This window comes from Palaemon carinicauda, chromosome 38 (assembly GCF_036898095.1).
Source record: "Palaemon carinicauda isolate YSFRI2023 chromosome 38, ASM3689809v2, whole genome shotgun sequence".
NCBI classification, from domain to species: Eukaryota; Metazoa; Arthropoda; class Malacostraca; order Decapoda; family Palaemonidae; genus Palaemon; species Palaemon carinicauda.
The window spans coordinates 7,502,406-7,515,012 of record NC_090762.1 but is presented as its reverse complement, the minus strand read 5'-3'; the positions used below and the strand labels follow the sequence as shown (position 1 = coordinate 7,515,012).

General features: G+C 39.1%; 1 protein-coding gene across 6 annotated transcripts in view; it reads left to right on the top strand.

The window, feature by feature from the left end:
- The first annotated feature begins 5,807 nt into the window (after positions 1 to 5,807).
- LOC137630414 (homeobox protein extradenticle-like) overlaps positions 5,808 to 12,607 on the top strand; it is a 34,384-nt gene continuing 27,584 nt past the window's right edge. Inside the window, exons 1-3 of one of the 6 annotated variants that reach the window (XM_068361869.1) lie at positions 5,808 to 6,015; positions 10,590 to 10,686; positions 11,912 to 12,010. In XM_068361869.1, the coding sequence (XP_068217970.1) occupies positions 5,866 to 6,015; positions 10,590 to 10,686; positions 11,912 to 12,010 (346 nt within the window). In that variant the 5' untranslated portion in view covers positions 5,808 to 5,865. The remainder of the gene's footprint in view (positions 6,016 to 10,589; positions 10,687 to 11,911; positions 12,011 to 12,607) is intronic. The other 5 variants (XM_068361871.1, XM_068361870.1, XM_068361868.1 and 2 more) reach the window with 5 other exon arrangements.

Sequence of the window (12,607 nt, the reverse complement as noted above, 5' to 3'; positions counted from 1 at the left end):
GTACAAGCAATGCATGTCCCCTGCAATGAAATATGGATATAAGTACCCGTAGAGTTACACTGTATAAATTAATACAGAACACAGTTTACGGTTAAATTATTATTATTATTATTATTATTATTATTATTATTATTATTATTATTATTATTATTATTATTATTATTATTAACGTTTTGAATTTTATAATGCCCTAATGATAATATTAAACAATATATTTTTTATAAATCATATTTTACTTTGCCTTATGCAAGTCTTCATCATCAACGACACCCAGCGTGTTTCCCTTTGATACTAGTTCACCGATTTGGTTCAAATTCAAGAACAGAATCGAAATTGAATAGAACCAAACTGCTTTCACGTATCGCTCAATAATTTGTACCAGGTAAAACCATCACGAATTCCTCCCTCAGAAAGGGGTGTCAAATAGAGAACACGGGAGTGAATCGGATGCCTATTCCACCCCCCCCCCTTCCTCCCATCCCACTGTCAGCTATCTATTCCACCCCCACCCCCTGTCCCCCATGACCAGGATGGCGTGTGTGTCGTGTAGTTGTCCTAACGGGAAAGCATTTGTGGCAGTTGTGTGACGTGCAGTGAAGGATTCACACCCGGTGTCCTGACACCTCCCGGATTCCACAGTAACAAAATAGGAACCTGGTGGGCATTAGCTGACATGACAGGTCAGTAGTGGCCCTCGGGACATGACCCCCGTGCCCCTCACTCCCCGACCTCTCTCTCTCTCTCTCTCTCTCTCTCTCTCACAGCCCCTGTATTGGTTGGACAGTGTCACTTCTCATGTCGGTTAGATTTTTCCATTTCCTTTTATATATTGTCGGACGATTTTTATTTTTCATTTGTTTTTCTTTGGCAATATGTTACGTCCCTGTTATTATTTGGCATGGAGTTGACCTCTTGCCAAGCATGCTATGATAGCGCCGCTATTAATGATTAAAAGAGAGAAAGAGGCTGTCATTTGAGTTAGAAATGACCCCTTTTCACCTTGTCATTCCTTCGTCGATCCGACTGGCATATATAATACTGCTTTTCGCAGAGTTGGAGGGAATGCTATGTCGAGACGAAAGAATGACGATGAGAGAGAGAGAGAGAGAGAGAGAGAGAGAGAGAGAGAAAACTTACTCTCTACCACCCCTTGGGTTTACGACCCATTTCATATGGCGTTGGCTGGATTAAGAACCGGATGAGTGGCCCCATGAACTGACTTAAGTCAGTCTTTTCAAGTCCAATTACCCATACTTATTTGCTATGCCTTTTACCCTCACTCCAACACCAAGTTTCTCATGAGAATAGTTTTTATCCCTACTTGATTTTCCCCTCTTTCCCCTGTCTTTTAAGCGAGGAAAGAGAAAAAAAATATTTTCATATTTTTAAAAGATTTTCATAGCCATGGTTTTTATCCCACTTGATTTTCCCCTTTTTCCCCTACCTCTTATTCCGTCTTTAAGCGAGGGAAGAGAAAAAAAAAGATTTTCATATTTTTAAAAGATTTTCATTGCCATGGTTTTTATCCCACTTGATTTTCCCCTATTTCCCTTACCTCTTATTCCCTGTCTTTAAACGAGGGAAGAGAAAAAAAATATTTTCATATTTTTAAAAGATTTTCATTGCCATGGTTTTTATCCCACTTGATTTTCCCCTCTTTCCCTTACCTCTTATTCCCTGTCTTTTAAGCGAGGGAAGAGAAAAAAAAAATATTTTCATATTTTTAAAAGATTTTCATTGCCATGGTTTTTATCCCACTTGATTTTCCTCTCACCTCTTATTCCCTGTCTTTAAGCGAGGGAAGAGAAAAAAAAATATTTTCATATTTTTAAAAGATTTTCATAGCCATGATTTATAAAAATTCGGAGGTTTTAAGGGCTGTATTCTTTTACGCATTATTATACTTGATTTTAATATGGATAAATCATATTGGCTTTTAGAATGCTTGGTTTTTGTTGCAAGTATATCGCAATTGCAGTATGAAATCGCCATGTCAAATATATGATAGTGTGGTACTTTTCAAAAGCCGTGAAACAGTAAATGTTATAGTTTTGAAGTATGGAATACAACATGAGTAATTTTTCGGAGTTTTCTTTTGCTTATTTTTAGAGAGAGAGAGAGAGAGAGAGAGAGAGAGAGAGAGAGAGAGAGGGGGGGGGGGGTACTTTTCAAAAGCCGTGAACAGTAAATGTTATTGTTTTGAAGTATGGAATACACCATAAGTAATTTTTCGGAGTTTTCTTTTGCTCATTTTTAGAGAGAGAGAGAGAGAGAGAGAGAGAGAGAGAGAGAGAGAGAGCCAGGGCTCTTAAGGCCCTACGAGAGGGGAATATAGAGGACTTTAATATTGGCGTAACTCAGTACCAGCACTGAGCCTAACATTTGTAATTTGCTCTGCCACTCCCCCTGCATGGCAAGTGCCTCCTTAAATGGTCGTGTTGTACGTTGGTCCTCTCTCTCTCTCTCTCTCTCTCTCTCTCTCTCTCTCTCTCTCTCAAATATTGGAGGAGTTTTAGGAAAACAGGAATTCTTAATTTCAACAATCTCTCTCTCTCTCTCTCTCTCTCTCTCTCTCTCTCAAATATTGGAGGAGTTTTAGGAAAACAGGAATTCTCAATTTCAACAATCTCTCTCTCTCTCTCTCTCTCTCTCTCTCTGTCTCTCTCTCTCTCTCTCTCTCTCTCTCTCTCTCTCTCAAATATTGGAGGAGTTTTAGGAAAACAGGAATTCTCAATTTCAACAATCTCTCTCTCTCTCTCTCTCTCTCTCTCTCTCTCTCTCTCTCAAATATTGGAGGAGTTTTAGGAAAACAGGAATTCTTAATTTCAACAATCTCTCTCTCTCTCTCTCTCTCTCTCTCTCTCTCAAATATTGGAGGAGTTTTAGGAAAACAGGAATTCTCAATTTCAACAATTTCTCTCTCTCTCTCTCTCTCTCTCTCTCTCTCACTCTCTCTCTCTCTCTCTCTCTCTCTCTCAAATATTGGAGGAGTTTTAGGAAAACAAGAATTCTCAATTTCAACAATCTCTCTCTCTCTCTCTCTCTCTCTCTCTCTCTCTCTCTCTCAAATATTGAGGAGTTTTAGGAAAACAAGAATTCTCAATTTCAACAATCTCTCTCTCTCTCTCTCTCTCTCTCTCTCTCTCTCAAATATTGGAGGAGTTTTAGGAAAACAAGAATTCTCAATTTCAACAATCTCTCTCTCTCTCTCTCTCTCTCTCTCTCTCTCTCTCTTTCAAATATTGGAGGAGTTTTAGGAAAACAGGAATTCTCAATTTCAACAATCTCTCTCTCTCTCTCTCTCTCTCTCTCTCTCTCTCATATATTGGAGGACTTTTAGGAAAACAAGAATTCTCTCTCTCTCTCTCTCTCTCTCTCTCTCTCTCTCAAGATTAAGTAAACAGCTAAAGAAAGATTTTTTATAAAACAAAAATTTCTCAATATGAACGATAAATACTAAATTCAAGTTAAGGCGCCTATTCTCCATAATGGTATATAAGGTACGGGGATAGATCTTCACTTATCGTTTTCCTTTCAATGGTAATAAATGTGACTCCTCTTGTAAACTGTTCATTCCTGTAAGTAGAACTGATGAAATATTTATCTATGGATAAATGACTCTTGTATTATGTAATTAGCTTTCTTTATTCTCCTATAATCTTTCTGATTTATTAACAAAATGCAGAATGGTCTGTGTCAAGTTTGATTTTAAGGCTAATCAGGAATGAAATGGCGTTGATGTGATTAAAACGAATAAAAAGAAACGAAATTATTTCTTGGAATAGCATTAACTGAAAGACATGAGATAATTTTAACTGATGAAGTGTAAGCTTTACAATGAATTTACGACTAATTTATCTGCACGATATATGTAATAGCTGGCGATATTAGAATTTCTTTTTTATTCGTGGAAATCTGCATTGAAAATAATTCGATTTTATATATTTTGGAAAATCAAATTTAGAAAAGCATATTTTTTTACCATGGAGGAAGTCATGTTCTGGTCATTAATTTGCAAAGTATTTATGGACTTACCCCATCTCCCCCAGCCAAGCGCGCAATAGTCTCTTCCGTTATTTCCTCAGGATTTCTTTCTGTATCCACAATGTTTATAGCTCCCATGAAAGTGAATAAGAAATAGGAAGCAAAGCATCGTTGACAACATCGCAATGCTACTATGGTAATACGGAAGGGTAAAAGGATATTGGTGGGGGGGACGGGTGTCGAACTACATGGGTGGTACCTTGGGAGGGTAGAGGCATTGTGGTGCCTTTTACGAGTGAGTCCGATGGTTACGGCCCCATAACTGAGCTTCACGGCCTCCTACACCACCTTATAAAACCCACAATCTTCAGTAGAACGGCTTGGTCTCGGACACCCTACAATTCACACTGTGTCATCGACATCGTCCTGATGCTGATTCATTTCGGACGTTTCCTCTTCCTCTTGTAGAGGACCGGGGGGTGGGGCCCGGGGGCCGATGCACCGAGGTCTCCTTCCTCTTGTCGAAGGTAATCAGCCCTCTTGGCGATCCCTGGCCCATTTAGGGTGCTTCTGAAAGCGAGAACGACGCGTTGTGGCCAGTTAGGGCTCCCCCACAGGCGTCATTGGGGCTCTTTTTGACTTTGCCCTCCTGGAGGCGCAACTTGAACGTAGCTGGAGAGACCGATGATTGGTCATTTACGAGTCTCTGCCACAGACAAGTGATTGGCTAGAGTTGTTACGACCCATCAAGTATTTTATCTCTCTCTCTCTCTCTCTCTCTCTCTCTCTCTCTCTCTCTCTCATATGCGTGAGTTACTTCCTAATAGTTTTATTTTACAGGAGAAAGTGTTATATCTCTGTAGATATTGTTTCTTAATTTTTTGTGTTTCTGCAGTTTTACAAAGGGTTGTGGTGGCCTACTGGAAGCGGCCTTGCCTGGTGATTTGCCGGACTGGCGTTCGAGTCCTGCTCAAGCTTAATAGATTTTTGTAGTGTCTGTAATCTCACCATCCTTATGAGCTAAGGGTGGGGGTTTGGAGGAGCCTATAGGTCTACCTGATGAGTCATCAGCAGTCATTGCCTGGTCCTCCCTGGTTCCTGCTTGGGTGGAGTGGGTGTTTGGGCACTGTACACATATATATACGGCCAGTCTCTAGGGCAATGTCACTGCCCTCGCCTCTGCCATTCATGGGCAGCCTTAAACCTTTAGACGTGAAAATTTAATCCAAACATCAATACGCGAAAAATAATGAATAATTAGGACACCCTTGCCTTGCTAACCTTCATTTGTCATGTGTCTTGTATTGGAGATTTCTTTGAGTACTTTTGAAGAGTGAAATTTGAGTAGGGACTTTTATAGATGTTAATGTTGCTCTGTGAATTGGAAGGACGATATACGCTTGTTGAAAATACCCAAAGGCGGTGTATTTCTTATTGATTGTATTTTTATGATTTTAATGTTTAGACATTGCTCAAATGATAAAAAGATATAGTTTTTACGTTTGTGATTCCTCACGATTGGCTTTTTAAAGCCGTTTTCTTTCTTGGCATCCTTTGAGCAATGTCATTATTTGTACTAATGTTTTTTTCTTCCACCAAAGATTTATAATGTTCAGCCCACCAGAGTTGGTTAGAAAAAGGAGTGTTCTTTTATGCATTCTTTTTTAATAGTTTATATTTGTCACTAGATTAACTTATCATTAAATATGTTTAATAATACCTTTCCTCTTTTTTATATGACTTATCTATTGTTGTTATTGAATATATTAATATAACCCCTTTCCTGGTGGGCTGGATACAGCAGCCATCATGCAAAAATAAAAATTGTAGATAATATGAGGTGAGCAATTTCTCTCCTCGCCGATCCTCACGTTGTGGCCAATGGTTATTTCCAGGAGACGCCGACGAAATTTCAGCAAGCAGGCTTCTGAAATTCTGAATGAATATTTCTACTCCAACCTGTCAAACCCGTATCCCTCTGAGGAGGAAAAAGAGGCTCTGGCACGTCGCTGTGGCATAACCGTGAACCAGGTACAACTGTCTTCCATCATCCCCCCCACCCCCCATCATCACAAAAGAGATATATATATATTTTTTTTTTATCCGACCCACCCACCCACCAAACCGACTACCTACATCTTTTTCCCCCCACATCCAGGGAAAAAGATTATTATTTTTTTTTTTTTACCTTGCAGCCAAAGTAGCCACACTGCTCTCTCACTGCCACCCCCATCCCCTTCTTCTCTTCAGATTTTCTCTCTCCTTAGTTTCTGTTCCTTTCTGTTTCCTTATTTATTTTATACTCTGTTAGTAAGTCGCTGTTTCCCTCCTTCCCATCACTCATCCAACTGCATCCGTTCAGTGACTAAACTGTTGTGACGAATCAGCAGACAGTTACCTTTATTGCCAACTTTTTATTTTGATTATGACTATTGTTGTGTTATTCCAAGTAGTGATTGGGTTGTAGGGCACGGCAGTGACACATGAATGGGCACTAATCCCACTAGGTGTTCCTTATGAATTATTTTCGTTTTTGTTTATCAAATAATTATCCCTCTGGGCCATTGTAGTGGTGATGTAGTGCCCAGTATTAGTGCTTTGCTTACCCTTCTTTTGATTTCAATTTCCTTAGTCTCATTTATTCTATTTTTTTTAATCTGTTCTTCCCCTCCAATGCATTAGTTGTCCCTCCTCACCCTCGCACATTCACGCTCCACCCTGTAAGCCTTTATTGTTAGCAACCTTGTCGTATAATTGATTTTGTGTTGGGTGTGGGCGAGCTATGTCTGAAGGTGCATTTGGGATAGAAAGTGCTTTTGGAGGTCTCCCTACAAAAAAAAGGAAGATGTGGAAAGGGGGGGCAGTGGTATTTTTTTGAGCAGTCGTCTACGGCATGCAATACAACCAACTGCAACTGGCTGGCGTGACGGAGACCTGCAACATTTGTTGACACAGGACACACATACATCGCTCGCAGGGTGTAGAGAGCTTGAAGCTGTCCTCTCCCTGTCCTGCCACTGCTACCACCTGGGCATTTCATTATTATTAAAAGAATTACTCATCGTCATCATCCTCGCGTCCTGTGTATCAAGGAGCTCTTGCATTATTTTAACCAATTTATATTTTATGTTTGTAACAACTTACAATTAAGTTTTTTTGTTTTAACAATTCGCAAGAGTTGAGCAGACGATTACGATGCGTGTTCAATTGCTCAGGTGACAGCAGGTACGGTAAGAGAGAGCTAGAGAGAGTATAACGCTTGGTGGACGGTGTTGTGGCGCTTTTTTTGGTAGTTTCGTTGTCCCTTTTATCCCCCTCCTTTACCCTTTTAAATACAGATCAAGAGAAAGATTAAAACAACCTCCTAGTCCTCCTTCGTCCTTCTCATTTTATTATCCTCTTCTTCTTCCATTGCCCTACTCCATCCTCCATTCCCCATAGCTTTTTTTTTATTTGGTCAAAGGTGTTTTTTATGGCTGTTCTCTTTCAGGCGCAAAAGACGCAACTTTTCCAAACAAGCTACAGAGATTTTGAACGAGTACTTTTACTCGCACCTAAGTAACCCCTACCCTAGTGAAGAGGCCAAGGAGGAATTGGCCCGGAAGTCAAATATAACAGTGGCTCAGGTAAAGAAACGTGTAACGGTCTCTCTCGTTAACTTCTTTGCAGGAAACGAAGACGAAACTTTAGTAAACAAGCTATTGAGATCCTGAACGATTACTTCTATTCCCACTTATCCAATCCTTACCCGAGCGAAGAAGCCAAGGAGGAACTGGCCCGAGCGTGCGACATCACGGTACAGCAGGTATGGCGCCTCTAAGGACACCAAATGCTACCCAGGACCCCTCCGACACCCGTGGGCGGCGGTGCCAAGCCCCTTTTCCCCTGGCCCCCCCTAAATGAAAACATAAATCGGCCTACCTAGCACCAATGGCCGTGTTTTGTATGAAAATAAAAGGTCACCATACAGTCCTGTAGAGAAGTGCCTTGAAACAAACATGGCACTTATCCGCTTATTATGGTAATAGTTTTTCAACAGTTAATGTCACAGCCAATACTATTGCAACAATATTGCTATTACTTTTACAACCTTATGCAACAACTGCTACTATAGTGATGCTGAACCCACTGCTATTATTACTGCTTAGAATACCAGTGATGACGTGATAATGGCGGACCACCCACGGGTGTTGGAGGTGGACCTTCCCAGGCCAGCTCCCGGCCAACAACAACAACAACAGCAACAACACTTTTAAAGGATATCTGTTTCCTTACATCACTGTCACTTTGACTAGGCACTTTCTCATGCTCGGAGCCTTTGTACCATGTCAGGGCTTTACCTACCTTCACATAATTGGAATGACTTTTTTCATTGATTTTTCATTTGTTTGATTGTTTGCCTACGTGATGCACGCCCATGTAAAAGTGTTCATTGACAAAAAAAAAAAAGTAATAATCCATATATCAATAAATAGTACAGTATGCGTGACCCCCCACCCCCTCCTGCCGTTTGGGTGCTGGCCTGGGAGTGTGTGATCCATCTGACAGCGCCACAACCGCAGAAGGAAAAAAAAAAATGAAAAAGGAGAAAAACATAGATGCCAAAAGGAGAGGAGTTCCTGGGAGTATGGTGCCACTCGCCTCTTGATAAAAAAAAAGAACTTGTCCGAAATTGTATTCATATATAATTTTGGTCACAGCTGAAGTAGTCATACTTCCCCCTGCTGTGTCGTGATGCCACGCTATGGTGAGGGCGTGTCGTGCCCATCTCCCCAAATTTTATTTGTATAATGTTTTTCATCTCATCTTTTCTTCACTAATCCACTAACATGCGGCACGCCGCCCTCCCTCCAACCCCTCCCACTCGCTGCTAGCCGCTTGCGGAGTGCCGCGTCTCCCATATTTTTTTTTTATTATTACTCTTTCCCACATCTCTGTTCAAGCCCTTTCCATTTATGGATTACTTGACCACAATTACCTTGTTTTCATAATTCATAATAACTCATACTTAAGACTTTTTGTTTTGTGTACGACAAGTATCAGGGGAGATCATTTTGTTATTTTGTTTTCTAAGCATTTATTTTTGATTTCACTCGTTTGAATACACGAGGTTTTTTAATAAATTTTTGAGGGCCTTGACATATTTTTGGAGATGTGGGAAACCTAATTTTTTGCGTGTGGAACGCTGTGCCCCGTTTGCTGGCTGCTCGTGTGACTTCCTTCAGCGTTCCCCTCCAAAAGAACCCCTCCCCCAGCCGTAGTGTGCTGTCACTGTCTCTTTTCCTGGGGCACTCATGGAGATGTACATCCGACTGGTGGGTGGTAGGCATTCTTCGTTCTGCAACACAGAGCCTGTGAGAGATGGGCCCTCCTCACGCTTGAAACGCCTCTGCAAGCAACTTTTCCTATTTTGCTTCAAGGCTTCAAAAAAGAAGAGACGTCCTCGCTCGTTGGCACTGACCTGCGATGAACGAGTGCCTCCTGCATCACGGGTCAGGATGAACTCTTGATGCTGTTGTCACTCCAGTGTCAATATCCTGTGATCGCTTCTGCCATATTTTGTTCTCATGATTATGGTTGAGAGAGGAAGAACGAAAAATATTTATATATATATCGCTTTCTGTTAGAGCTGCTTTTCGGCCCAAGTTTTTTAGCCTCTTTAGTATAAAGGAAACAGTTAAATGTTGAAAAAAGACGTGCGAAATCCTTTGCATCCTCATATATTTTATGATCTTCACCATCAACCTCCTCCTCCTCACCTGTGTCCCTCAGACAAATTAACCACCTGCAAATGTAATGAAATAAGTATTCATGATTACAAACATAGACACCAACTTTTGGTATAGGTGTGGTGGCCAAGAGCCGTGGCACACCAGCCTTCTCAGCCTGAGACGAGACAAAATGAAGTTTGTTGAAATGTTAAAAAAAATCTCTGTAGGTTGGAGAAAACCAGCCACGTAGTTTCCCAGCTTGTTTGTGCCTCCATTGCTTGCATCTTTTCTGGAAAGCCTCAGTTGTTTTCTTTTAGTGTTTTGCTTTTGCACGTTTATTGACCAAGCTTGCATGTTATAGATTCTGATGTATTTTATTTTTTATTTACATATTTAGCCATGTAGCGTGCTTTATTGCATACCGTTATTTTGTTTTCTTCTGTCAGTATTTCCTTCTTTATTCTGTGTTGCCAAACCTCAAATCCTTGCCTAAGTATAAGTTCCCTTAAGTATTTTTCTCTCCATTTCATTATTATTGCTATTGTTATTATTATTGGTTGTATTAGGATCTGTAGACATCCCTTAAAAAAACATTTTCGTTCACTGTATTAGACCTGACTTTAACTTTGCTTTTTATATATATATTTTTTTTCATTGTGAAATAATGTTAAAATCTCAACGAAGATTACCGAAATGTATTCTTGATATCTAATTTATTCTCCAATAAGTAAAGTATTGTTCACATAATTAAATTTGTTACCACGATATTGTCACGTCTTCTATAGAATATATAAGTTAATAATGCAGACGTGTTACTGTACTATACATATGTATTTTTGCTCTGCCCAATGAAGGCTTGTTGGGTAGTGGATGTAACTGACCGTTTACCCTCAGGTATCCAATTGGTTCGGCAACAAACGCATCAGGTATAAGAAGAATATAGGGAAGGCCCAGGAGGAAGCCAACTTATACGCCGCCAAGAAAGCAGCCGGTAAAATATACCTAGATTTTTATGTTTTGTGCTTCTGAACGTCGTGTTGCTCCCAGTCAGGGTTTAAACTTTTGAGGTATTTACCTTAGTTTGAGGTAATTTGAAGTAATTTTTTAAAGCTTATGATATTTTTAAGGTAATTTCGGTTTTACTAGCTTCAAATTAAGGAAATTTGAAAAGTTTTAAGGTAATCTGTCAAAAAGCAGCAGCATCTAAGGTAATGGCCACATGCTCCAAGTTTAAACCCTGCTCCCAGTTCGACTCTTGTTATTTGAAAATTCATGATAGTCATTAGCATTGATTTAAAACATTTCTATGTTTACTTCTATGTTTTTACTCCTAATTGATTTAGCACCTAATCCCAAGAGTCGAGCTGGTTTTACGTTGATATCTAGTTAATGGTTCTGGACCTATTTCCTTTTTTTTTTTTTTTTGCGTGTGCATATACACGCTGTGAACACACACAATGACACTATTGTTAAAAAAAATCACAAAATGCACGTTACACAAGAACAAAATGGTTAAAAAACAATATGAAAGACTACGTATCAAGCGCTTTCATTTAAACAATTTGCACATGCACAATCTCACACATACGTACCATATACACATTAATATTTAGTATTTTAATGTAAGTATTCTGTGTATGTTTACATGTTTATATGAAATTACACACGTACCATATACACATTAATATTTATAGTGTTTTAATGTAAGTATTCTGTGTATGTTTACATGTTTATATGAAATTACCCTCTCATTCTAGTTTCCTTTTTTTTTTTTACTCACGATTTAGCGTGAAAATTGCAATCGTCGCTGATTCAAAATTGTTTAACCTGACCCTTCTTCCTCCCTTCTTGGACCAGAAGATGGAGGAAAAGGATTTTACCAATCAGTTCTTTGTTTGGTGGAAATCACTAAAAATTGTTTTAGACATTTTTAGGCGTTTCAAGTATAGAACAATAACGTACATCCATTGGTTTCCAGTCTGAAGAATTGATATGTAGACGATTTGTTGTTTAATTTTATTTTTCATTTTGTACATCTTTCAATATGATGCCTACCCTCCAAAAAAAAAAAAATCTTTGCATAGGCTGTGGTATATCAATAAGGGACAATCTATGATAAAAAAACCTCAGCCATTGTGATAAGCATAGTTACTTAAATACTGTACTTCATTTACAATGTCTTTCGCAAATGTCAGGAAACTTTCTTTTTCTTCAAGGACACATCAGTGGCAAAAAACGAAGTTCTAAAAAATTCCTGGATCCAGATCCAGACTTGGATACACTGCAAAATCCAATGCATTGTTCCGTAGACAAAGGTAAAACATCACTAAGTTTTGTCCAAAACCGTTCATTATAGTTTCCATGTATTCCTGGTAGGAGATGGAGAGCATCCAATCATGCTATTAAAGAAATGAATAGATAACATTAAACCTTTGGTTCCCGAATTTAGTCATTGGTGTGATTTATATAATGTAGATGGAAATCATATCAAGAGTCACGTGGATTTGTTAGCCTAAAAGCGTCGACTGGTTGAAAGTACCAGAAATTCCCGTGACCAGTTTATTGTATGGTCTTTTTTTTTTTTATTTTTTTTTTTTATTAAATGGGTTTAGCTGTTTGGTTGAAAGTGAGTGAAAGGCAAACAATTTATTGTTGAACAGCAAATCTCAGCTTGAGAATTATATGTGAGGAAGTAGTTGATTCTCATCTAGGTAAAATGTTACAAGACTTGAAAGTCAAGTGTGTTCAAGATGTATTTCGTAGCTGTTCAAGTTTTGAATATCTTCTCTGTGTGAGTTTTTTTTTTAAATTAGTGAAAAGTACGCGCATTTACAGTTTAGTGTTATCGTAATACAGATGGTTTATCTGTATCAGCAGAAAGATAGATTTATGCTCTCGTAATGGCAAGGAAA